Here is a 25,865-nt window from a genome sequence, read left to right as displayed (position 1 = left end):
GCAGCCATAACAGGTAGGAAAAGACTCTGCATGAACAGCCAGTGGAAGATAGAGATGAAGCCATCTTTTTTTTTTTTTTGTTCTAGCTCTTTATGTTGTCCTGAATTAAGAAGGTTTGGAAAACAATGAACATCAACCTTTTTCGTAGCCAAAAAATGAAACGGCAGTGGTTTCAGGGAATAATGTCGCTAAATTTAAAGTCAAACCATCGGGTATCCTAACGGCTCCTCCACTGTGCGTTGTATCAGACTTTCATGTCATATCACAGTCAGCTTCTGCCATCTACCGTTAAGAAATGACATCAATGAACAGGCTCCGCTAGAAGCATTCGCTCTATAAAGTTTCTTTTGTTGTTTGGGCTCTATGTTTCAGAGATTTTAAACCTGCATTGGAATCTTCAGGCTGTAGGACTCCTCCATGTTCCACTGCAGCTTCTCTTGTCATGTGTTAGTTAATGTTTATGTGAAGCAACTATTAATTATTCTGTCTTTGCTCTGACATTTTCTTCTTTTAAATTCCCATAAGGGATTACAGAGTTTCATCAAGCTTTGATGCGTCTACCCCACCATCAAGTTGCTGTTGATGCACTTACTGCTCTCCTGTGTGTGTACTTAAAAATAGTTCTCCATACCATACAGTCCATGCTCCATATCTAAATGTTTCAACATGCACATCTCCAGTCACCAGGAGTACTAACTTTTTAAGTATTACTTGTAGTAGATTAGATTAGATCTTGTACATCCTCCCACTCTGTGTACTCTTCCCCTTCCTCATCACGCTCTGATTAACACATACAGGCTCACGGGTACTTTTTTTTTACTTTGATCTTTGCTTCAGATTTTTTTAATGTTTACACATTAATCAATAGTGCTGCTGAGCCGCATTAAAATCGATCAGAGGCACATCACATCCTTTAATCCTTGTCATAATGTTGTATTTAGACAGGTAGAAGGATCTAGAGATAGATAGATGGACAAACTGTATTTTGGAGATGAAAACATGACATGAACCTCGACCCTCCCTGAAAAAAAAGGGGAAAACAACAGAAAAATGTTTATTTTTCTGTTTTTAAATGTTGTATTTTCTGTTTTTCTTGTTATTTTTACTCCTGCGGTCTTTTTTCCTGCTAGTTTATGTGTCTCGTTTAGTTTTCTGTTGTTTTCTGTTTCAGATTTTGCTAAAATGCTTTTTTCAGAATTTCTTTTTCTTTTTGTTCCTGTATTATCTGTTTTCTCGTTTTATTTATCCGTGCTGCTATTCTCTGCTCGTTCTTCTGTGTTTTCTCTTTTGCTTTTGGATTGTCTGCTTTCTGTTGAATTTTGAAAAGTGTTAGCTGAAACGTTGTTGCCTTTGGAGTTCCGTTTTTTTTTTGGTTTTATCATTCTCTTTTGCATCTGACGACAACTGTATCATAGAGATAGATAGATTTGTGTAAATATGTAGACACTGACAGATCTTTATTTCACAACAAACAGTGCAACCAAAGCCAAACGTCACTGAAAATATCAACATTGATGTGAAATCAAATGAAGAACAACAATCAGTCCCAAAAGAAGAAGCTCAAGAGCTATATATGTCAAGAAATATATATACAGTGAGGAAACACCTTAGTAAGACTGCTGCACCCTTAACTGATGACACATTATGCATTAAAGTTTAAACATGTTCTAACAGCCTGTTAGAGGAGGCTGTGCCTGCCTGTGAGAAACTGCATCCCGACCTGCGCAGGACTCACAGACGCCTCTCACTCCACCGCATGCAGCACTGTTCTCCACTCTGGACTGAGCAGAGCCGCACAACACAACAACACATGGCCAGGTAAGCAGCCGCTCCCGTCTTGTTAAGTGTCCGTGTCACTGAATGTGTTATCTGGAAACATTCTCTTATAGAGGAATTATTGTTTTACTTTTGATTATAGATCATTTTCAAGCAGAGTGATATCAATCAGAGGTATGAAGTTGATGAGTCTGCAGCACTTAAATGGTGCAGAAACATGTCCAATCTGACCTTGTCTTTCACTGGAGTTTAAAATGCCACCAAGTGTAATGCAAAAAAAGCCGCTGCTGCACGTTAGAGCTACACAGGAGTTAGCATTGACCTGCCCTCTGCATTCGTTGTTGAAGTGTAAAATATTACCCGCACATTAAAGGTGGAGAACAATTCATTGGATAGGACTAATTTTATGCCCTGAACCTTTTGTTTTTGGCCAAGCCAAAACTCATTTCTGTTGTTTTTTTACATTCTGTTATATACCTTCCAATATACCAACATAATGTCTAAAAGATAGAAATTGCACCACGAATGTAAGAAAATGTATATTTCTCCATTGTCAGTAAAGACTCCTTTGTAAGTAATGCTGACACTGTTCACTGCAGGGTGTCACAGGAACCCAGATGAAACCTGAGACTCGATGGGACTGATGTAAAGCTCCTCAATGTGATCAAATGACAGACAAGAAACTGGGGTGTGCAAGTTACATTTTGCCTGTGTTCAGGTAGCGAAGCCTCTGAGATTGTCAGCGAGTATAACCGAAAGGTAAACAGCAGCTTCATCATGGTGTATGGCCAGATCCTTCGTCAGCCCGATGATTGCTTCATGAATGTCAATGTGGGAGGATACAGGCAACGCATGGATCAAACTGTACTGAAGCGATTCCCACAGACACGTCTCGGTCGTCTCATGTGCTGCAGCTCCAAAGAAGCCATCCTGGAGCTCTGCGACGACTTCAGTCCCTCCGACATGGAGTACTACTTTGACCGCAGCCCTAGTTTTTTTTCTTACGTTCTCAACTTTTACCTGACGGGGAAAATCCATTTGGTGGATGGCTTGTGCGTCATCTCGTTTTTCCAGGAGATCGAGTACTGGGGCATCAAGGAGCGTCACCTGGACTTGTGCTGCAGCAACAGATTCCTGGAGCTGATGGAGCATGCTTGGACAGGCCTGGATCAGACTAGTGAAGACCAGCAGCTCAGCAGCTTGGGCTCTTCTGTCGAGGAGCTGTCAGCTTTGGAGGACGACTTTGAAGTGTTTGAAGGCTCCTGGTGTGCAAATGTCCGCAGAAATATTTGGCTTCAACTCGAGAATCCTGGTTTCTCCACCACAGCCAAAGTGTTGGCTGTGGTATCTATGAGTGTGGTCATCGTCTCCATCGTAGCCATGTGCTTGAACAGCATGCCAGAATTTAATCAGGTGGATTCTGATGAAAAGCCCATTGAGAACCCCGTGCTGGCTTTCTTTGAGAACCTCTGTGTCCTGTTCTTCTCTGCAGAGTTTGTTCTCCGTTTGGCAGTTGCACCCTCAGCCAAGAAGTTCTTGCTCAGTCCTCTTAATCTTATTGACTTGTTATCAATCATACCCTTCTACGTCACCTTAATCTGCGACAAAATGAACCCGGAAGATAATGCAGACCTGGAGAATGTCGGCAAAGTGGTTCAGATCTTGCGTTTGATGCGAGTGTTTCGTATTTTGAAGCTGGCTCGCCACTCAGCTGGCCTTCGCTCTCTTGGTGCCACACTGCGACACAGCTCCCGTGAAATGGGGCAGCTGGTGCTCTTCCTCTCTATGGGCGTATCCTTGTTTTCTTCTCTCATTTACTTTGTCGAGAAAGAATCTGAAGAGTCGGAGCTGCAGACGATCCCCATCGGCTGGTGGTGGGCCACTATTAGCATGACCACAGTGGGCTATGGGGACACGTTCCCAGTCACTGTAGCTGGGCGACTGATAGGAACTCTGTGCATCCTCTGCGGGCTGCTGATTGTGGCCATGCCCATCACAAACATCTTCAACAAGTTCTTCAAGTTTCACCAGAGGCAAAAACGCTTAGAGCTCGAGCAGAATAAAAACTGATCAAACTCTTGCCAAACACAGCTGAACACCACAAAGTCTCCATCCTAACGTATGGGTTTAAGATTTAGGCTGCAACACACCGGAACAGATACTGCTTACTAGTTAGCTACTTAAACTGTATTTTTATTAGCACTTTATGTCATTTTTCTAATGAAAATTGGAATTTGAAAATGTTTTATTTCCTCAGACGTACTGATAATAAGCCTCCCTCTTTTACTGGTTACTTTAAATAAGAAAAGGAATCCAGTACCTTATTTTTGACTATTTTTTTTAATGTCAGGTGTTTAGTAGGGATACAGGTCGTTTAAGCCATTGGCGTTTAGGCCGCAGTCGTTTAGGCCGACAGAGGAGTGGTTCAGGCCACGGGGAGCAGTCGTTTAGGCCAGGCTACCTGAGCAGCTGAAATCTTTATTATTGTACATTCGTTATTATAAGATATAAGTCAGCTCTACTGGTCTGTCTGGGTAGCCTACATATCTATGGTAAATTATTTAATAACCAACTTTAGTGTGGAAACGTTTTTTTTATTTAATAAATGGTGATTTATAAATTCATAAAATTGTGGAAATAATCATCCGCATTGTCACATTCATTGGACAATAATGCTGTAATTATTTAGAAGCCCGTTAGATTCGCGCGGTTTGTGAGAATTAAAATAGTGATTTATAAGATATGCCATCAAAAGGGTGACTGATCTGAAACCACCACATTCGTTGGACAATAGTATGACAGTAATATTTCAAATAAAATACAATTTAAGCAGAATATATAGGCCTACGAATAACTGTAAAACAACCACATATTTAGTGAATTTGTGTTCACGTGTATCAACCACGTCCCATCTCGCAAACGGGCTTCTAAATAACTAATTATTATTAATAATTAGGCCTATTGTCCAGCGAATGTGGTGGTTTCAGATCAGTCACCCTTTTGATGGCAATGCGGATGCTTATCTTATAGCCTAAATCACTATTTTAATTCTCACAAACCGCCAAACGGGCTTCTAAATGATTGGGCTACAGCATTATTGTCCAACGAATGTGTGCATGTGGTTTATTTTCACACAACGTTTGTTGGCAGTTTTGCATCTCCTCTTCCAATTTCCAAGCAACTCGCAGTTCTCTTAAGCGTCTTTCGTGCGCTTGTGTGTGTTTTAATGTTTAATGTTTATATCCTATGAATAACTGCAAAATAAACATGGCCAATATTTACCATAGATATGTAGGCTACCCAGACAGACCAGTAGAGCTGACTTATATCTTATAATAACGAATGTACAATAATAAAGATTTCAGCTGCTCAGGTAGCCTGGCCTAAACGACTGCAGGGGGGCCTAAACGACTGCGGCCTAAACGCCAATGGCCTAAATGACCTGCTCCCTTTAAGCCTGATTTATGGTCGGAAACCAGGTCGTCTGCGTGTGTGTCGCAGTTAACGCAGACATGCCCCCGCCCCTTACGCAGACACTACGCAGACACTACACAGACACTCTGGTGCACCTCCTCAAAATTGTAACTCACCGCAGACAGTGCCGCAGACATCGCCGCAGGGAGGAGAGAAAGGAGGCCTCTGATTGGTCAACTCTACATCCGCTCTACACTATGCGTATTTCCGGTTTGCTAACCGGCTGACGCTAACCGTGCTAACCGTGACGATTCTTTCGCCTCTCTGCCAGCTCCAGTAGTAGCAATATTTCTTCTATTTCTAGATCGATCAGCTGCATCTCAATCAAAGTGCGCATTCGTCCAGTCGCCATTGTTGTTGAATGACCTCCGTAACCGTAACTCCCACAATCCTAGCTTGTTCGTGATTGTCCCTCTTGCGTTGTGGCGTGGGATTAACATAGCGCAGACAGCACTTCAAGGCATAAATGAAAAATAACTGCGTCGTGTCTGCGACAAGCTCACTGCGACACACTGCTGCGAAGTATACACGAGCCTTTATTAGTGAGGTTTTTAGTGCTTGTTCTACCACTGCCAATACCAACATTCAGTCACACAAAGGTTAAGATTAAACAGGATGGAGTTTGAACCCAAATCCCCTTTTATTGAGCATCCTAAAACTGAAGATGATGCTATGACTATTTCAGATGCTCTTAATTATGTTAAAGGCCAAATGGATATGATATAGTGACATCTTGTGGCACTATAAACTGCCATCAACTTAAAACCTGAACGATACACACAGGACCTTTAATGTAATTTAGTTAACTCTGTTCGTGCTTCCTCCTTTCGCAAGTTGCGACAAAAAGATGTTTCTCCTGGCCAGTAATTATCAGGTGTGTGAATCTTTAGGTATCACAAAACTCAGTTAAAACTGTTGGGTTCACAATTTGATTACAGGTAGAAAAAAATTTCTATTTTTTTCCCCCACTGCCTGCAGACATATCAATGGTTGATGCCAAGGTCTGGCAAGAAACAATTTTTCTTATATATGCAATTTAATCTTGCATTTTTTTCTTGTGCATGGTGAGTGTGTCCTTCACCGGCCCTCTTTGACCATCTAATCTAACAAGCTTTATTAATTCAAAAAACCTTGATTTAGTCAGAGAGGCCAAGAATCGCCGACAGTGGCACACAAAAGGACAGGACAGATAAAGGCAAGGCAATTTTATTTGTAGAGCACAATTCGTACAGAAGGCAATTTAAGGTGAATTAAAAGACAATAGACAGAAAAATAGACAAAGACAGGTGTGTGTATAAGGTGTATTGTGGTGCGTATAGATGAATGTGTGGAAGTTTATGTTGTGGTCTGTAAGTAACCCACTTATCCACCGAAAGATAAAGCCAGCAGTCAGATATAAAGCAGTGATGTTGACCTTCAACACTGACTCAGCATCAACCAGTGACCACAGCCAGTGACAGGCTGAGTCACAGCTGGTGCTGGTGTGTTGGCCCAGTGCCACGCACCTCCACCAGTGCTCTGGATTGCCCCCCAATCCCAGCAGGAACCGTGTAGCCCAGATAGACCCTGCCAGGGCATGAGAATCCAGGAAAGACACCGAGCAGGACATCCTGAGTAAACCAGCGGCCCAGCGGGTATGGTACGGAGGGTAGGGGGAGGGTAAGCACCCCGGCCCCTCACACCTGCATCGCAACCCCGCCGAGGGTAAGACGCACGCCCCCCACCCCCGAGACACAGGACAAAGGGGGCGCGCCCCACCTGCAGGGAGAACCCAGGAGCTGCACGACACAGACCCCCCAGTACTAATTTCAAAGTTTTGTTCACAGTGTGCAAAGAAGTTAAAAGTAATCCTGAAAGCAGAGTTGAGTTTTGAAGTGTAAATTAATTAATAGAGGTTTTGTATTTGTTCCAATCCATCTGTTTTACAGATATAAAGTTCCCCTTTTCTCCTGGAAATCAAGGAGTTATGATCTTCTATCCCTTAGATTTGGACACTGGGGTCCATTTGGATGACTGGACGATCGCTAATACTTGACACTCAAAAGAAAGGATGCAGCACCTTATCCCTGCAACAGGGAAGGGGTAGAGTCAAATACAGAAGCCAGTGGTTACCTTTGTCAAACACATAAAGCATGTTTAAAAATGATATTTCAGTGTTCGGCTGCTGTAGTTGTTGAGTGATCACCTTCAGATTGGAGAATTGTTGGTTTGATCCTTAACTTCTCAGTCAACATGTTGAAGTATCCTCAGGCAAGACAATGAACCCTACATTTTACCTCAATGTGTTCCTTACTTGGCAGTCACTTAAGGCAAAAGCTATTTAAAAAGTAGGATAACCCATGACCCATCTAATCAACAGCTATTTATTGTTCATTAAGTAAACTTTAATGTACGTAAGTATAGATTTAAAAATGTCTTGATAACACAACACTCGTGCGTGTCTCCATTCCCACCGTCCTGCTGCAGTGCTGCTATTGATCTGTGTGTCGTTTTGTGTCTCTTGTGTTTGGTTGTAAAATGCTTTTAATTGCCCAATCCGGGGAGAGGCCCTTTGTTGTTTGCTGGCTCATCAGTGTAATGAGCTTCTAATCAATGAGTTAATAAAAATCCTAAGAAGGTGCCGAATTAGTAATTCACCCATGATGTGTATTGACACTCTGAACAGAAGATCAAATCTGACAATAAAGCTACTGTGTAAACATCTGTGTTGTAATCATTAGTTGTTTGTGTGCTGCATCTGTGAGGAAGTGTTTGATTTTTCTATTATTTGATGCTGCTTCTCTCCTCCTGCAGTAACCCTCATATCTGTGTTTTCCCTTCCAGAGTTTAGAAAGTGCTGATCAATGAAAAAGGACAAAATGTCCGAGCTGCCCTTTGAAAGATGCCAACGCGATGGACAACTGATCCCTATGCAGTTAGGTCAAAAAATATTTGGACACTCAGCAGTATTTGTTGTTTTAGGCGTTTAGCAAAACGTATTTAAGTTGCAGTTATGCAATGAATATGGACCTGATGTGCTGCTTTAGATCATTCACATCCATGTTGAAGGAAGGGTTTAGAAATGTAAAAATTAAACTCATTAAATGAAAATTATTTTTCGGAACTCACAGCCTGAATTCTGAAAGCCATTGGTATCATTTAATGACTGAGTGCCTTTACAACAGCTGTCTTTCTGGGTCTTTCTACCTTTAGTTTTGTCTTCAGCAGTGAAATGCAGCTCTGACAGGTATAAATCAAGTGATTGATGCTATGATTACAGAATATTCTTTATTTAGAGAGACATTTTTCATCAGTAATGTGCCATTGGAATTCGTAGATGGACGTCTAATGTTTGGCCCATTGTTGGTTTGAATCATCCCTCACTTGGTGCCCTTTCATACTGTCATGACAAGAACCCCAACGTCTGCTCCCCATGACCTCTCTCACAGGGTACCCCAAGGCTTGATACTGGGAACCCTTATTTTTGTAGTACACCAACTTCTTAGACCAGGTCATCTTCTCACAAGGCTGTTAGTGTCATTGCAATGTGGATTAACTGTTCCTCTTAGAGTTTCTGCACCAATCTCAGCATGTCTCTCATAGATATCCACATGGATTAAGAAAAACATCTTCATCTAAATTCTTTAATACTGATATTATTGGTCACCCCAACCAATCACTCCATCCAGCACTATAACATAATAAATATATTTTATTATCTATTCAACAAAAGTTGCAAGAAACAAGTTCTTCGTTCCCCTCACCACAAACATAAAATGTTTGGTCCTACATTGGACAATGGGAAAGGTCTAAAGACCACTGTTGTAACATTATTTTGACCAAAAACTGCAAGGGACACGTTTCTTACAGTCAGAAATTCAGTAAGATTATCATCTTTGTTCATTCTTGACTAACCAATCAATAGGAATGTAGCATTGAGGTTGACATTGACATTGATCAATGCAATGCTGGCGTGGTGAACAAAAAAACACCCAATATTGCTGATGAAAGCAAAATGATAGATAAGTAACTTGTGGAATTCTAACAAAGAGTAAAATCAGGTTAAGTTGTGGCAGCAGGAGCCTTGTCGGTATTATGTGTACGCACATGGTCATACCGTGGCCGTGTGAGCAAGTGTTTGATCGGAAGTTGTGTTGCTCTTAACGGTCAAAGCCTACAGTTCAGCAGGTGTCCACACCATAGTTGCTCCAGATAAAAGCATCTGCAAAATGACTAAATGGCATCACACAACCTCAACATGTTTAACATGTGATCTTGCCTCAAATCATGAGCTGTTCCAATAATTTATTTTACCATTGTTCTGATAGTCTAAGCCCTCCTTTCTGTTCTTAAGACTTGTGAATGGTTTGCTTCTTGTGGTGAATATTTCTCTTCAAGTATGAGTTGGATTTAGACAAGTCTTCTTCATTGATAGTGTTCTTTTACTTGGCTGGATGTTGTGAAGGGATTTTTTCTTACACAAAAAGGGTCCTAATGTCACTCACCACTGCTCTTCTCTGTGGACATCCAAGCTTTTATGTTCTATTTGCTCAAAATTAACTAAACGGTTTGTCCAGGACCCACTGATTCTGCTATCTCTGATGGATTTTTTTGTTGAAGGGGTCTCCTTCTATCAGCTAATCAGCTAAAATAAAAACATATCTGGATCTAAATATAAATCACAGCCTCTAAAATGCTGTCCTGTGACAGTAAGGATCTGCAGTCTGACCTGTCTCACAGGCAGCTGAGCACATTTATAGCACACCTGACAGCTGTCAAGAATTGTTAAGTAGCTTGTGGCTTCAGCGGCTAAATAAATGTTTAAATCAGCACTCAAAGGCGGGGTCATCTTTTCCACTTGGGTGTCTCCTGCGTAATCCCTTTACGTTTAAAGTCGCACAGTATTGCGGTCAGATTTTTTATTGCCTCCGTCTTTCTATGTTAAATCTTTCTCACATGGCACTGCCAGACTGGTCTAATCAGAGCTAATACAGCCACTGAGTGTCCAGTCCATCCAATCTTTTGAGTAATCGCATTTGTCCACTTGTCACTGAAAGCATCCAGAAGATTTCACACACCCGGCCTCTGCAGGTTTGCACATCATTTCTCAGCTGCATCACTGCTTCCCTCTGGCAGCTGCACAGAGGTTTGTGGCTATCAAACTGGACTTTGCCTGAATATCTCAGCTTTTTTTTATTGCTTTGCCGCTCTCTCACCGACTAGATTATAATCAATTTACCATTAATTACCCCTTTGGGTATCTGCTTCTCTGTTAACTCAGCAAGTGCACAATCACCAACAATCAAGGACATATTCATGAAGTGCGTCCCCTACAGTGGAGGGAAAACTAACACCCTCTGTGACTGAAACCTGAAAAGCAGTGTTATCTTAGATTCACAGTGAGTTTTAATCACATCTCAGCGTGGAAATCAATTCCACCCAAGGACACAAAGGTAGTGACAGGAGAGGCAGAGGAGAAATCGTTATACTCGGATATGAGGCTGCTGTGAGTGCATGCATCAGAGGAGTAAGCAAGGTCTTATTCTGCCAGACTTTCTGAGCTGTTTGCTCATGTTCATTTTTAGATTAATAAAAAGGAGAAAGTCACAAAGGAGCACAGTTAATTCTGCCACATGCTCTCAGCTGTAGATGTCTTTGAATGCCAAATTCCTTTACAATGATCATATTACACAATGTTTCGGTGCCAGTCACCTGACTGAGCCAGAGCGGGCTGAAAGCTCCCATAATATCAGTGTTGGATTTCAAGGAAAGTGCCCGTGCTTTGATTTATTCACAGCTATATTTGAAGGGATGTGGTTCACAAATACATAGATCACTCTGCTGACATATTATAATGATAAATCACTAGTATGATGAGAGAAAAAGGGGGCTGTGAACAGCTATTGTCTCAGAACTCAGTGTCAGATTTTCTGAACGTATTCAAGCTTGTTCTCAGATGGCCAGATCTATCCATCCATCCATTATCTATACACCGCTGAATCCGTCGATCGGGTCGCGGGCGGGCTGGAGCCCATCCCAGCAGTCAATGGGCGAGAGGCGGGGTACACCCTGGAAAGGCCGCCAGTCCATCGCAGGGCCACATAGAGACAAATGAGACAAACAACCATGCACGCTCACACTCACTCCTAAGGACAATTTAGAGATGCCAATCAACCTAACATGCATGATGGCGAGATCTAGATTACAGATATAAAATCTTTGATATACTGTACAGGTATGTATATATGCAGGTATGTGTGTGAGTATCGTACACCCTCTTTCACTTCTACCCTTTTACACATGAAGCCATCATTAAAAAGTGTTCTGGTCCTTATCAGGTCTTAAAATGAAGTAAATACAGATTCAGATGAATGACAACACTTGATGCATTACTCTGTGTAATTATTATAAAACTAAGACAAATGTCCAACCCATGATCCAACAGCTTGTAGAAGCAGCTTTAGCAGCAATGACTTGAAGTAATCCTTTTCTGTGTGACATCATCAGTCTCTCACATGGTTGTGGAGGTTCCACTCTTCTTTCCAGCGTTGCTTCAGTTCATTGAGGTTTGCAGCATTGGTTTCTGCACAGCTTTCTGAAGGCACCACCACAGCATCTCATCTCATCTTGATTCTTTTCTTTTTCACACATTCTGTTGTAGATTTGCTGCTGTGTTTGGTTTCCTCCAAACGTGCTGCTGTGCATTATGAGCAAACATCTCCACTTTGGTCTGGTCTGTCCAAAGGACATTGTTCCAGAAGTCTTGTGGTTTGTTCAGATGCAGCTTTGCAAACCTAAGCTGTGCTGCCATGTTCTTTTTAGAGAGAAGAGGCTTTCTCCTGCAGCCCTTCCAAACAAGCCATACTTGTTCAGTCTTTTTCTAACTGTGCTGTCATGAACTTTAACCTTTAACATGCTAACTGAGGCCTGTAGAGTCTGAGATGTAGCTCTTGGGTTTTTGACCTTGGGGGGAACTTCTTGGGACTTCCACTCCTGGGAAGATTGACAGTCCTGGATGTTTTCCACGTGAATAATATTTATCTCTGTAGAATGATGGAGTGCAGTGCCATAATTGAGCCAAACATTATTTTATGTGTGGGTACTTTGGTAGCCTCAGGAGTTGGGTCTATTATCAGAGTTATTAATTCATAAAGTTTTTTTTTTTTTTGTAGTCCTCCCCTGAACCGCTAGGCGGCAGTCATCCTTAATAGGAGCCTATTTATTCAAAGTGTGTTAATGAGTACAGCTGTGTTGCAGGCCCGGAAGTAAGTTTTATCCATGAGTGGCCCCTGCAGGAGTTCAATTACTCCACAAAACTGTGATTTATTGTGTAATCTGGATCACAGATCAAATACTTCTGAGTTAAATTAATTTGCAAAGGCAAAGATAAACATTTTGACCATCTTATTGGTTAGAAATGCAAATGCCACGCGGCCGCCCTCTGCACGTCATGCACGCGCGTGAATGAAGACTGTCTTTCTATCCTGAAGAACGCACGAAGGAGGAGCTGCTGAGCTTATGCGAGAGATTCATGGGGACCCCACAGACTTTGGAGACAGCAGGACGCCAAACAACGACCTTTCTCGTGAGGTAGAGTCACGTGAGGCCACAAAAAATAAATTTAATGACTATAAAAAAGGAGTAGATTAATTAAAAGATTTAAAAAAACAACAGGCTGAGACAAAAGGCTAAATTAACCACAGAAATTGGTTAAAGAAAAGCAGTGCAGGAGCTAATGAAATGAGTGTTTGAATCTGTGGTTGAATGTTTGTTGCTTTGGTGGATGAAGTTAAAATACAGAATAATTGAAAAATGTGTTGGATTGCAAGTAACTTGAAGAAAGAAAAGGTGATTATAATGTTTAATTACTGATGTGCTTAAATTATTAGTAAATCACATTTTACCTTCAAACTACAAAAGTGTATCCAAAGCTCAGTCTGATGACATGAACTGTATAAAGTATCTGAACCAAAACGATCCATTTAGTGGAGTTTAGTCGTAAGGAAAAAGGTAAATACACAATTAAAGTCAGTCAAGATGCTCATGTTAAGACATTTATGTGAGTCTAATGTGCATAAATCTCCACATCTGATCTCTGTTCCCTGCAACCACCGGGTTAAACATAACAGACGTATTCAACCACAAATAACAGAGAAGCACCGGGAGGCTGAATGCAAAGATTACAACAGCTCTCATTTTAACAGTAAGAGATGTTCCATGATGTAACATTGTTGAACTTTAGAAAACAAAGCCTTGGTGGAGGAAAGCTCAGCCATCAGAGATGATTGGAGCTGTTCCCCACAGGACATCCAGGGGACTCTGAATGCAGCTGTCTGCATAATGGTTCCTGAGCGTAGTTATGCGTTGGCATAGTAGTTCATATATGATGATCGTGCATTTTGGAAATGACCTCAAAGCTGTGGCTTGGGCTCCAGTTTAAACTGAAGATCTGAGGAGTTTCAAGCCTGAGACCCCTGGAAAATAAAATGGAATCGCAACACTTTGAGGATGTTCATTCAGCTTTTTTATTTAGTGAAAAAAAACAAATAAAAACCAAAAGAAAACACAGATATGACTCAAAACATTTTTGCCTTAATAGTGAAATATTCTGGCTTTTTAAAGCCTCATCATCAGTCAAATGGAAGAAGAAAAAAAAAAGGTAAACATTTTATAAAAACAAATGTTGAGTTACGTTTTTTACAAATCCAGAAAGTTCAGCTACTAAATAACATGGTTTTGTGTCCTACTTGTGTTTTGTTTCTTTTTTTACAACATAAAAAAGCTGAGTGTAGCTCAGTGTGGTGGTTATACTCCAGTCCTGCCTGGTTGTTGACGCTTTATGACGGTTACTGAATACCAGAACAAGATGGAAACATGGACATTTAATCTGCCGTTCAAATTGATACTTACTGTCTCGGCCTTGTCACCCATTGACAACATTTATCAGTGGTACTTAAATTATAGACCTGCATAGGACAGGAGATGATTTCTGTCAACAACTTGGTGAACAAAATCTCACGAAAACAGTTTTTTTACGTTACTTTAAACAGGATCTGGTTAAACTTTCCAAAGATTGCAGAAGAACAAAGAAGCGGCTTCTTTACAGCAGATCTTCTTACGACTCTTCACTTGATTATACTGATACAACTCTCATAAACGCATAAAAGCATGATTCTGAATCAAATAACAGCACATAGTTAACTCAAAGACAAATAAATTTGAGAAAACACAGAGCACAGGATATGGATAAGATGGTTAATAATTAAGATTTTAAGTAACTAGTGATTATTTTTTTTCCAAACAGCTCAGTTTAATAAACAAAGTTATTTAAAGATACTCAACATAACCCAGAATCTGACCTCAGTGATCAAAACATCGAGGTGATGTCAGGACATTTTTAAGAATTCAATGATTACGTCCCTGACGGTGGTTAGTTTGCTGGTAACATGTTCTGATAAGGCTGCATTAAAAGCTCTGTGTTCACTGTTTATGATTACGCAACAAGATTATGCAAGATGTTCATGATTGATTTAGAATTGTGCACGTTGTTGTGAAATGCTAAGATTAATTTCCAAGTGATGCTTTATCTGCTGTATCTAAAGCATCACAGGCACAGATGGATATTTAATTGATTTAAGTGATTTCAAAGTAATTAGCTCAACAAACCTGTGTGTGATATTTCATCACACGGGCTCTGTTGGTTATAGAACAAACGCACACAGTTAATCCACTTATGCTAACGTTTCCGGATTATCTGAACGGCGCAGCCTCAGGTGCTGTGGGTCTGTCGGTGAACTTGGGAATGCACTGAAGGTTCCTTCACATGCTTCAGACAGCTCCCCTTGGCTAAACTTTACCAGAACACATTGTCAGGTGTGTAATGAGTGATTAAAACAGAAAGTCTTCCTTTTCTAAAATCGGCCGATTCACAGCGAGTGAACCAAACGTTCCTGGCGTGACATTGAACTCTTTCAAGCTGCAATAATCGGTGATGCACAAACTTGTGAACACAGCTTGGATGCTGCATCTTCAAAGCAAAACGAATGACTAAGAAGTCCAAGTAAACTTTTCACTGTGTTGCAATGAACGTCCGTGACCACACGGGGGCAGCAAACACTCATGTGACAGGAAGCAGACCCTGTGCACCATCCACCAAATCTGCAGACAGAAATATAAACACACCTGAACCCTGTGATGTGGGCCTGCGGCACTGAAACTGCAGCTGTTCAGTAACTATTCTACAAAAAATGCCTTAGATACTCCAGCTAATGCATCCTGATCATTATGATGCACAGAGGCTGAATCGTATATCAAAGTATAACAAGATATAAACATTCAGCCCACTTTGTTATCAAGGTTTGTAACTAAGAATGGAAAGAAAAAGGCACCAAAGGGAAAGATATTGTTGTCACAGGAGGGGAATATCAGTAAGTTCTACAGATAAGAGACTAACTGGAGATCTTCGGTTCATTGGTGCTTCTCACAGCCCACTGACTCGCATGACTGTGATGGTGTTACAGCCACCAGGGCTGTGAACAGCCGTCTCTACCAGCGTACAGTGTGCCCGTGTTGCAATTTATACAGTTCTGTTTTTTAACTGCCTCCTTCACTGTGTCGGGAGGCATCGTGCCCCTAGCACACAACCTGTAGTTCCACATTCATAATTCATGGAACAAATTGCACGAGCTGGAAGTTCTTCTTTCTGTTGACCACATTTCATCCGCTACGAGTTCAATAATGAGCTTGTAAAAATAGCTTCATGTTGTCCATGTAATTTCTCTTTAAACTCTGAACAAAGTGTGTGTGTTTTCGGTGCAAAACGTTATCAGCCGCGTAGCTGCAGGAGGCGCTACCACTCTGTCATTATTCATTCTGCTGAACAGTCGTAAATTACTTTGATGTATTCGGCTGCCTTTTGATGTCCCCGACGCATCTTTCTGTCATCATACTGCTTGTGTAGCGTTCACATGACACATAAAAATGTTTTTAAAAGATCCTCAGGTGCTGAAAGCCAAGATGGCGCTCTCTGTGATTTTATGATTTACAGGCTTCAGTTGTGCATCTTAGATAATTACAGTTGATTTTGTTATATAAAAATCTAGTTATTATAAGGACTCAGCTGCTCAGGGATTTAGCCGGAGATAGTCGGGTGTAAATGGGAGCCCCGTCTGCACGTAACATTGAAAACACGTCGAGTGCTTACTGAGAATCTGATTTATAAAATATTGTTTTTGTTGTGTAAATTATTCTTGTCATGAGACTAAATGTAAACCTCAATTTCAGTTTCTTGATAACAAAACTGCATGTCAAATATAAAAGTTAAAATTAGTTATAAACCTGTTTTTTTTCAGTCATGGTGAGTATAACAGTTAAATAAATTTCTTTAACATCACCACATTTTTAGATGACAATAATTATGCACCGCACGTGTTCCCAACGTAGGTGCAACACTCCTACTGAAACCTTTTGAGCCCGACACAGGAAGAGAAAGAACAGTGAGTTACATGACGGGAGGAAGTGACATCATCAAGCTGTGTGCCAACAGACCAAAGAGGAGTCCGGTCTCCTACATTTTTCTAAAATGTTTCCAGTCTTGTCTCACTAATTGTCACTCTAAGCAGTGCAACTCTGTTTCTTTTATTACCAAAATAGTTTATTTCCTCTATTTAAACAAGTGAATCATCCCTTACTTCTACAGTTTATTATATTACACACAAAGTCGGCACCTTTTCCTGAGAAAATGCTGAATTAGGAACTGAATTGCAACACTTTCTTCTTTCATTGTGACTTAGAAAATATTCTAATTTGAAAATTTAGGTCATCATTGACAATGAAAACTCATATATCCGTTCACCCATGTGAATGCCTGTACGATCTGATTTTTATGAAAATAATAAATTATATTCTCAGCTCACAAAAGGCAAATATTTAAAAAAAAGTGTTACGACATTACTTAAAATACGTGAGAAACTATTGAATAATGGGGTAAAGTAGTTTCCAAAAGTTGCTTCAGTGGTCAGATGTGAAATCTTACCTGAAACCGAATGAGTGTTCAGTATATCTGTGTGGCTACTTTTAACTTATTATTTTTTTTTTTAAGTAAAAAGGTTGTGCCAGGCGTCGCAAATAGCAACTAAAATATCTCATAAAAAGTGTGACGGTGATGATCCAGTTAGACCTCTGTTTTATTTATATATATATTTTTAAATGCACAACATAAATTGTTTAAATGAAGGAGGCATTTTTAAAAAATTGTTGAAGCCTGACCCTTTAGTTTTATTGCCACCTTTAAAAAAAAAAAAAACTTCAGGTTGCACTGTGAAAAGTGCTGTATGAATAAAACCTAAATCAACACTTAACATATAAATGATTTTGAGTGTGTGTCAGAAATGATGTTGAATTATATCTCGTGTAGAAATAATCAGCATGATTGGTGAACTGACTCGAACAGCTTGTTGCGTGGGGAAGAAAAAGTGTCGTATGAGCAAAATAAGACCTTTCCATGTTGAAAATTATTTTATTATTCTTTTAAATTAACGAACACTGCTATACATATTGCTGTTTTTTATTCATTTTGAATGATTTTTGACAGTTAAAGCATTTGGAAAAGAAGAAATAGTAGTTGAACAGGCGACAGACAGTAGATGACATGTACAGTAGAGGATCTACAGTTGATGGCTTTACTATGTGTGTCGAGGGGCTCCGGAATATTCCAACATACAGACATAATGATATTTTTGGTTATCATCTCGCCTCTTCATGTTGTCATACACGATCAAAGACCCCCGTGCATCACATGATTCAACACCCAGTCACATTAAATCGAGATATAAACAGCCGACACGATCTTTCCAAACGAGTAGCAGCAGCTTGTGTTCAATTGCAAAATGTAGTTTCAGCATCCAGCGCAACAAATGTCGTCCAAGCGCAACTTTAATTCCTCTGATAATAAAACGGGTTTGAGTAAAGATGACGACCTCCTTTAAACCCACCCCCTCGCCGACATTAAATTAATCAGGAATGTCGCTCGTAAACAAACAAAAAAAAAAGTCTCAGATCTCGCTGTTCTGTCCTTCTCAGTGCACGGCATTTTAAACCCTCATCCCTTTAAGATACACACATGTAAAAATAACGACAAATAAGTTCTTGGCAGAACTCAAGAAATCTACTCTTTCATGTCAGGCCAGCTGTAGAGAGAGTCTTCTTCATCCCTTCCTCATCGACAAAAAGTGAACCAGTTCGGCTTCCACTAAAGTACCTCCATGTTGCACCCAGAAATCAGCACATCTGAGTAGAATTTAATTTTTTTTTTCTTTCTTTCTTTCTTTTTTTTTACTAAAGTGACAGATTTACAAACACCGTATAAACAGGGTTGACATCATTGGCAGCTGGCGACAGTCTGGACCATCGTGGCTTTTTCAAATTTGAGCAAAATCCCTCCTTTTAGACAAAGATGGACGACTTACAGGAATACACACATGTCATACAAACCTTTTTGGCTCTTTGAAACCTGACCCGCCCCCTGAGAGGCAGCGTTTGGGGGGGACACTGAAGATGTTTGTTTAGAGGACAAAGAAGTGCAACGGAGGAGGGTTTTGCTCAAACTTTTTTAAATGTCTGAGCGAAAAAGACTAATCTCTCTCGGTGCGACACAATGAGGAGATGAAATTTAAAAGTACCAACTCTGCAACAGCCAGCGGTCCTGCTGTCGGCGCTCTTCACAACGGGGTTCGACTACACATGAGAGATAATCCCTGACATCAATGTAAATCACATACACTTTGTCAAAAACAGGTTGTAAAGTTCAGGTACAGAATCACTGAGGAAAAGCACACAATACTATAAAGTCAAGCCACTATGGCAAAATAGAAAGTATTGAGGAACTAGTCATTGATTGAAAGTTGGCTCGTATCCTTTGCAACACTGAGGACGCGTCGCTTTTCTACAGGCAGATTAAAGGAGAGGACAAAGTCTCAACAAAAACACTTTGTAAATTTCATTTAGCACAGGCCATAAATACACTTAAAGAGATGGAAATAACATCAGAAAAGTGTACACACTCTGAGAAGCTATCCTGAATCAAAAGGACAAATCTAAATGGAAAAAAGATGAGGACGTCTTTGCTCATTGTCTCTCCTCAGACATTCCAGTAGAACGCTGACCTCGCTTAGTGATTTATTTATTGATTCGTCTTGGCAGAGTGCAAGTGTCAGCCACATGGCTTTTTAGACATTTTCAAAAAAATATATATTAAGAACTCGTTCTCTTGTAGCCCCACGCGGGCAAGTCTTTCTTCAGAACTGTCGGTAAACAAGTTGACACTCTGGGGTTGAAATGGCGACGGGATGATGCCGTTCAGGGTGGCTGCACACACGTTGACAAATAGAAAATTTCACGCTGAAGTCGGACGAGAGGAAACGCGGCGTAGCCCTTGTGGGTCTCCCTCCAGAGGGGAAGCGGCTCACACGGTCAGCTTGGTCTGGACTTTTAAATGTGCTTTAAAGACACCGGAGGGTCGCAGGGCGGAGGGGCAGTTGATCCTCGCGTTTGCTTTCAACCACAGTGTTTGTTACCCAGCTGCACCCCCGACTCAGAGCGCCAGGAGGGTGGGCGAGTTGAGGGAGTCGGAGGACTGGTCGCCGCTGCTGCTGCTGCGCCGGTGGGCCTTGGAACAAGACTCGGAGGAGGGTGAGGGGCTCTCGGGCTCCAGCATGTTGGGATAGGTGAAAATGAGGTTTGGAGCATTTGGTGTGGTGGCCGGGGTGGACGCCACCACCACCGGTGTGTTCAGGCTGTCTCCGTCTGGGCAGTACATCCCACCGCTGATGCCGTTGCCACCCAGGCAAATGGGCTTGATAACGGAGCGCTGAGGTTTGCCCACCTCGTCGTCCTCGGGCTCCTGCTTCACCACCACGTGGTTCATCTGAGCCCGGGAGCCCATGTTGGGGCGCATGGTGAGCGGGAGCGGGGCGCACTGCTGCTGCTGGTGCCCCGATGTCTGGTGGCGCTCCTCGATGGGCAGCTTGCACACGGGGTTGTGGGCGACCAGCATGAACTCCAGCTTGTCTTTCTCCTTCTGCAGACTCTCGATCTCTTTCTGCAGGTCTGCCTTCTCGTCCTCCAGCTTCTCAGTCTCCTGTTGGGACAAAAAGGAGAGGCACATGAGCTTAAAGAAAGAGTACCGGCAGTGTAAATCGGGATTTTTTTTTTTACGGTGGCACCATAGCTTGTTGGTTTTGGTGACATTATTCAAATGCCTCTTCAAATCTAGGCTAAAAACCTACTTATTTAGGATTACTTTTAATACCCAGTAGTATGATGACACTTTTATCTTTTATTTTGATTGATTTTGTTCTGTTCTTTTATTGTTTTTATGTTTACTTATTCCTCTCTTTATTTATTACCTGCTGTAAAGCACTTTGGTACATCGTAAGGATTGTCTGTATAAATAAAATACATTTACATTATCTGGAGCTTCATAATGCATGCGATAAAGCCAGAATTTCAACCTTCTTTAAACCAGATTGTATCTGTGATTCTCTAAAGTGCCAAAAGAGGGCACTGTTTGTTTACTTCCCTTCGCAGAAGCACAATCAGCATGTTTAAGACGGAATTTGTAGACGTTTGAACTTAAAATGTCTTCTTAAATCTGTCTGTTTACATTTGAGCATGGCATAACTGCAGTTTGTTGTGTGTGTGTGTGTGTCCTGGAGTAGTGACACCTACATCAACAATGTGTCATAAAGCGATAAAGATGGAAAAGATTTTGTCAGACACGAGGCAGACAAAGATATGTTGACAAGCTGTCTGAGAACTTTGAGTCATGGGCAAAGGTATGAGAAAGTTGTTCATCAGTAGCCTAGATGGGAGTTGTTCTGTGTGACTCTTAAGTGAAACTAGTCGAGATGCAGTACAAATATTGTGACTACATTCTACTGGACAGTGGCTCTTCCTTGTTTGGGTCTTTGATTAAATCAGGTGTGTGGAGAGGCAGAGAAGAAAGGTTTCTCTTTTTTTCTTTCTCTTCTGGAAGTCTTTGCTGTGGTGTGGTTGCGTGTGTGCCAGCACAAATCTCCATGTGGGATTGTGAGACGAGCAATTTTCCCCTTTTACAAAATGTCCTGCATTCATGAAGACAGCTGCCTACAGCAAATTCCATTCCAGGGTTTTTCTTTTTTTTTTTTCTTTTTTTTTTTTTTAAGGCCTGACAAGCTCAACCTCACTGTAATTCGGCTAATTAGTCCATTTAGATCCTGTTACTGTCTGCGAGGCATGAGCTGCGAGACAGCCTTACCTCTGTGTGCAGCTGCCCGAGACAAAAAGCTTTTCATTGCCTGTCATCTCCTCGCTCAGACCTTGCACTTAACGGCACTGTAAGAGTCAAACCAGTCCAGTGAGGTTGTAAATTAAGGAGTGGAGTTGAGTTGAAAAGGTCTGAGCTCCTAACACACTTCTGAACAAGAGTGACTTTTTTTCTTTTTTTCTCCTCCCTTATACAAAAATGTTGGATTTTCAGCAAAACGCTGAACGTGAAAAAGCAAAAAGGATGGATGTTACAGCTAAATTCGAGGAGCAAGATGAAGAAGAAGAGACTCACCCCTTGCAGCAGCTCGGTGAGCTCTCGTCTGCGGTTGCGGCACTTGGCCGCGGCTAACTTATTCCTCTCCCGTCTAACCCTCCTTTTCTCCTCTTCCTCTGGGGTGAGCTAAGGACAGACAAAGAAAGAAGATGGTTAAAAAAAAAAAAAAGAAGTTGTTTGACGGTCAATATGGAGCTCACTGCTGGCTGTGAGAATGATGGTTACACTAGTATCATAAAGCAAACCTAAGACGAGCTCTGCTTCCTCTAAACTTATTTACTTTATTGGTTAATGGTGATATCGATGGATTGGTTTTGTAGTCGGGATCACATTTTTGTCCTCACCTGTTCGTCTCTCTTGCGTCGGCCTCTGGCGTCGCCAATGGAGCGGATGACCCCGGGCCGAGCCAGTGGGTTGTGTGCCAGCAGCCCTGGCCCGTTGGTCAGGTGATGGCCGTAGGGGTGGGAGCGCGAGTACGGGTTGGACATGGAGGTGATGACTGTGGGCTGCACCATCCACTGCAGGTCTTGGCTGGTTGTGATTGCATTGATTGTGGGGATGAAGGCACTGTTGGAGCCAGGCATGTCAACCCTGTACTTCTGAAAAGAGAAGGAGGCAGGACAAGTTGATGAGAGGTAATGCATGATGGAGGGAAATGCTATACAAAAGTGGGGTGGCTGATGTGTTGCCAAAGGATGCAGTTTAATTCCATAAGCATCTTAGCTTCCGAGTTGCTCGCAGCACATTCGCAGCGACGCCTCCTCCACCACCCACCATTATCAAATTCACACATTTTCCACATTTCAAGCTTATAGTAATGATTCAATCCACATGGGCTGTGTATGTAACCCCTGGAGTAGAACAGTGACACATGCTGTGAATCATGTGGGAAAGCCCAAGGTGTCCAGCACATCACATTTTACTACAATGAGCCCAAGACGAACGCTGCTCTGGTGAATCTGCACATCTGGACTGGAGAAGTTTGAGTCGGATTTCAAAATAAATAAACCATGACTGTCTCACAAATGATGTGAGCTGGGGTTGAATTATCTCAGAAGATTTTAAATCTGATTTGCAACAAAAATGCAACTGTGTAGTTATGTAAGCCATCACTGATGAAGAATGACTCCAGACTGTTGATTACTAGTTTCAACCTCACTATTATGTTCATTATACATACATTTGTGTATGGAATTTCCCTACAATCAGAACTTATGTTAGATCAGTCTTGCCTCATGTTTTTGGTGTCAGCCTGCTTGTGTGCGTAATTTACACACGACCCCTCCCCCCTTCCCCATCTCCGTTATTCCCGACTTTCCGTCGGATATCCCGGCAGTCTATTGGAACTTTGTTTATCTGGTGAGTCATTGTGTATGGGATTTGTTAAGCACATGTGAAACTCGCTCAGTTCCAGTAAGAGGGGAAGCCGCCAGCTGTAACGAGCCTTGTTATCCAGAATTATACGAGAGGAATTTTTGGCCGGTTTGGTTTCAAAATACCAGCAAAACAATATTAAACACAAAGAAGATTGAATTAACTGTATGCAGAGGAGTTTGGCATACAGTAGAGTAATTGAGATTAAACTTAAAACATATGATATATATATATATATATATATATAATTCATTTATTGTCCAATAAACACACAAATATATCTTCCATTTGTCTCACAAAGAGGTCATGTTCCAGCCAGCTGTAATGGAAAACAGGCAGTCAGTGAGTGATTACAGGGAACCAGAGCAATGATAAATACGGGCCAAAAGTCGTTTACTGTAATATTGCGTGAGCCTGACGACACTTTTCCACAGAAGCGCACTACACGCAAGACAGGGTGTGGGGAAAAAGACGTGCCTATTTCCGGATTTAGATCCTATTATTTAGAATATACAGACTCGCTGTCGTCATGGCTTTGCACACCTACAGTTTGTGTATCTCGTTTGGAATTTTCGACCCCTGATGAAATGACAGACCGATGGCAGGGTCTGGTGTTAGGCAGTTTCTCTGGGTGAAGCAACCCGATAACTGCCATTTCCTCGCTGAGGAAATGTCCTGTGCTCCCGGTCTGAGCGCGCTTCCCGCTGGAGGAAATGTGCCATTTGCAGCCCGAGACCCGTCTGATCGAATTAGACCACGCTCTAACCACGTTTGCAAGCAGTCCACACACGACCGAAATTGAAAAATTACAATAAACATTTGCCACCTTTTTCTGAACCTTCATCTATTTCTGCAACAACACAATAAGCCACTACTGGCCAAAAGAAACCCGACATCTCCCATCGTCTGTGTTTACATGAACGCATCCAGCAGCACATGCCTGTTGCATTCAGTATAAGCTGGATCTCCAGCCTGTTTATTATAACACAGCTCAGAGTGTAAATAGCTCGGTGTATAGTGTTTGTCTGCTCTGGAGGGATTTATTTATGCGCGTAAAACGAGCCTCCACCGCTGCAATGTACTCGCCTGTTACAGTTTTACGGACGCACTGGACAGATAGCAGCACCCAAAAGACAGAATTTCACATCTGGAAATAAGAAGCTCACATCCATGTCGATGTGCCGCTTTTCTCCCACACCAAAGAGCGAGCAAACCTTATCAAATGTTTCCTTGAAATGACGATCTATTATGTTCCCATGCGTAAAATTACAATTCTTCAGCATTGACCGTGCGCACTGGCTGGAGAAAACATTTGCTATTTAATTCAGATATGTCATCAATTTGTGTGCGATTTGTGTCAAATGGTAAGAAAACAAATGAGATGTGCACAAGACTCGCATTTGTGGAGTCACCTCTGTAATAATCAGTGTCACTAGGTCCATGCGTTTCCCCTCCCAGGTGTATTATAAATCTGTTAAAGGAAGAAAGCGCGGCACCATGTTGAAAATAAATCATGAAATTCGGAGAGGTTGTGGACCTGAAAGAGGTGACACTTTTGGATAACTCCGTTAAATCTTTTCTGCATCAGCTCGTTGTTGTTACCTGGTAGCTTGAGGTAGAGATCGGACTTCCGATCGTGCTGCTGCCGCTTGTGAATGACTCTGGCTGGGCCGGAGAGGTGCTGCTGCCGCGGGACGAGGTGTCGTAGTTCCCGGAGTAGTCCTGGTACATGATCCAGGAAAGAGGAAGATTTCAGTGGACTGTTTGAGCTCTGGAGCCTTTCTCTTTAAATCCCCGCAGTAAAAAGGCACCAACAGGAGGAAAAAAAAATCCTCTGACTCGAGACGTTATTAATTGAGATATCCAAAGACGAGCAGGCAAAAGTGCAACTATGCTTCTGAAAACTAACCTATAACATCTTACAAATATTGCAAGTTGGATTTTTTTTTCTCTTGTTTGTCGTGCTTCTAAGATAATTTTCTTCTTGTGCTTTTGTTGATCTGTGCCGCAGGTAGACTACGCTGTCAAAGATCCTCTCAGGTGCGCAAAGTTTAACTTAAAGTCAGCAGCACACCTTCAGCAGTCAAATCCAGCAGAGAAGCGTCGGACTGTAGTTTGTGACTCACGCAGTTTAACGTTCGCTTTAAAGCCTATTGCCTGTTTTCAGTTTTCAGAATATTTTCCGTCGCCTTGCCTACTACTACTCTACGCGGAGCGCTCTGCTGTTCACGGAACAGTTCGAACTTTTTTTTCTTTTCCTTTTTACCCCACTTCCTAGAGATGACTCACTTCAATGGCACTATGAAGAACTGCAACGGCTTTTCAACTCCAACGAAACAATCTACGTCACGCCTGGGCGTTGCAACTTCAGCCAGGGAGGGGCCATCTCTGGATAAGGCAGTGAAAGGGAGAGATCCGCAATGACCGTCCTTCTCCTGGCGGACACGGGAGACATAATCGAAATCCGGGTTTACAGTTAAAGCAGCTAAAATATATCTCCAGATTTGAATTTATTTGTTACGGACGTCAGTGCCCGCTCTGGAGTTCACCATTTGTCTGACTTACTTTGGTTCATTGACGCATGTTTCCTAAAATGGGCAGTTGCGTCAATGAGCGCGTTTGGGTTTCCTTGGTAAAGGAAGCGTCAGACACTGGAGGGATTCCCTCCCTTTACGCGTTGCAC

General features: G+C 41.8%; 2 protein-coding genes across 2 annotated transcripts; one reads left to right on the top strand and one right to left on the bottom strand.

Annotated features, from left to right (window-relative positions):
- Window positions 1–2,553: 2,553 nt before the first annotated feature.
- Window positions 2,554–3,970, top strand: LOC142366300 (delayed-rectifier potassium channel regulatory subunit KCNS3-like). Its single transcript, XM_075448136.1, has one exon. The coding sequence runs from the start codon at window positions 2,554–2,556 to the stop codon at window positions 3,844–3,846; it is 1,293 nt and encodes a 430-aa protein (XP_075304251.1). The 3' UTR covers window positions 3,847–3,970.
- A 13,756-nt stretch (window positions 3,971–17,726) lies between these two features.
- fosl2 (FOS like 2, AP-1 transcription factor subunit) lies at window positions 17,727–25,506 on the bottom strand. Its single transcript, XM_075488054.1, has 4 exons — window positions 24,785–25,506; window positions 22,153–22,407; window positions 21,827–21,934; window positions 17,727–20,365 (listed from the first exon to the last, which is right to left on the bottom strand). The coding sequence occupies exons 1-4, from the start codon at window positions 24,911–24,913 to the stop codon at window positions 19,820–19,822; spliced, it is 1,038 nt and encodes a 345-aa protein (XP_075344169.1). The 5' UTR covers window positions 24,914–25,506; the 3' UTR covers window positions 17,727–19,819.
- Between the last annotated feature and the right edge of the window lie 359 nt (window positions 25,507–25,865).

This window comes from Odontesthes bonariensis, chromosome 17, assembly GCF_027942865.1.
Source record: "Odontesthes bonariensis isolate fOdoBon6 chromosome 17, fOdoBon6.hap1, whole genome shotgun sequence".
NCBI lineage: Eukaryota > Metazoa > Chordata > Actinopteri > Atheriniformes > Atherinopsidae > Odontesthes > Odontesthes bonariensis.
This window is presented reverse-complemented; position numbering and strand designations above follow the sequence as displayed.

Coding starts and splice junctions, on each gene's coding strand:
- fosl2 (XM_075488054.1), bottom strand. CDS start 24,913: ATGTACCAGGACTACTCCGGGAACTACGACACCTCGTCCCGCGGCAGC. Junction 22,408..24,784: donor TCTCTACCTCAAGCTACCAG/GTAACAACAACG, acceptor TTCTCTTTTCAG/AAGTACAGGGTTGACATGCC. Junction 20,366..21,826: donor TCACCGAGCTGCTGCAAGGG/GTGAGTCTCTTC, acceptor TTGTCCCAACAG/GAGACTGAGAAGCTGGAGGA.
- LOC142366300 (XM_075448136.1), top strand. CDS start 2,554: ATGGTGTATGGCCAGATCCTTCGTCAGCCCGATGATTGCTTCATGAAT.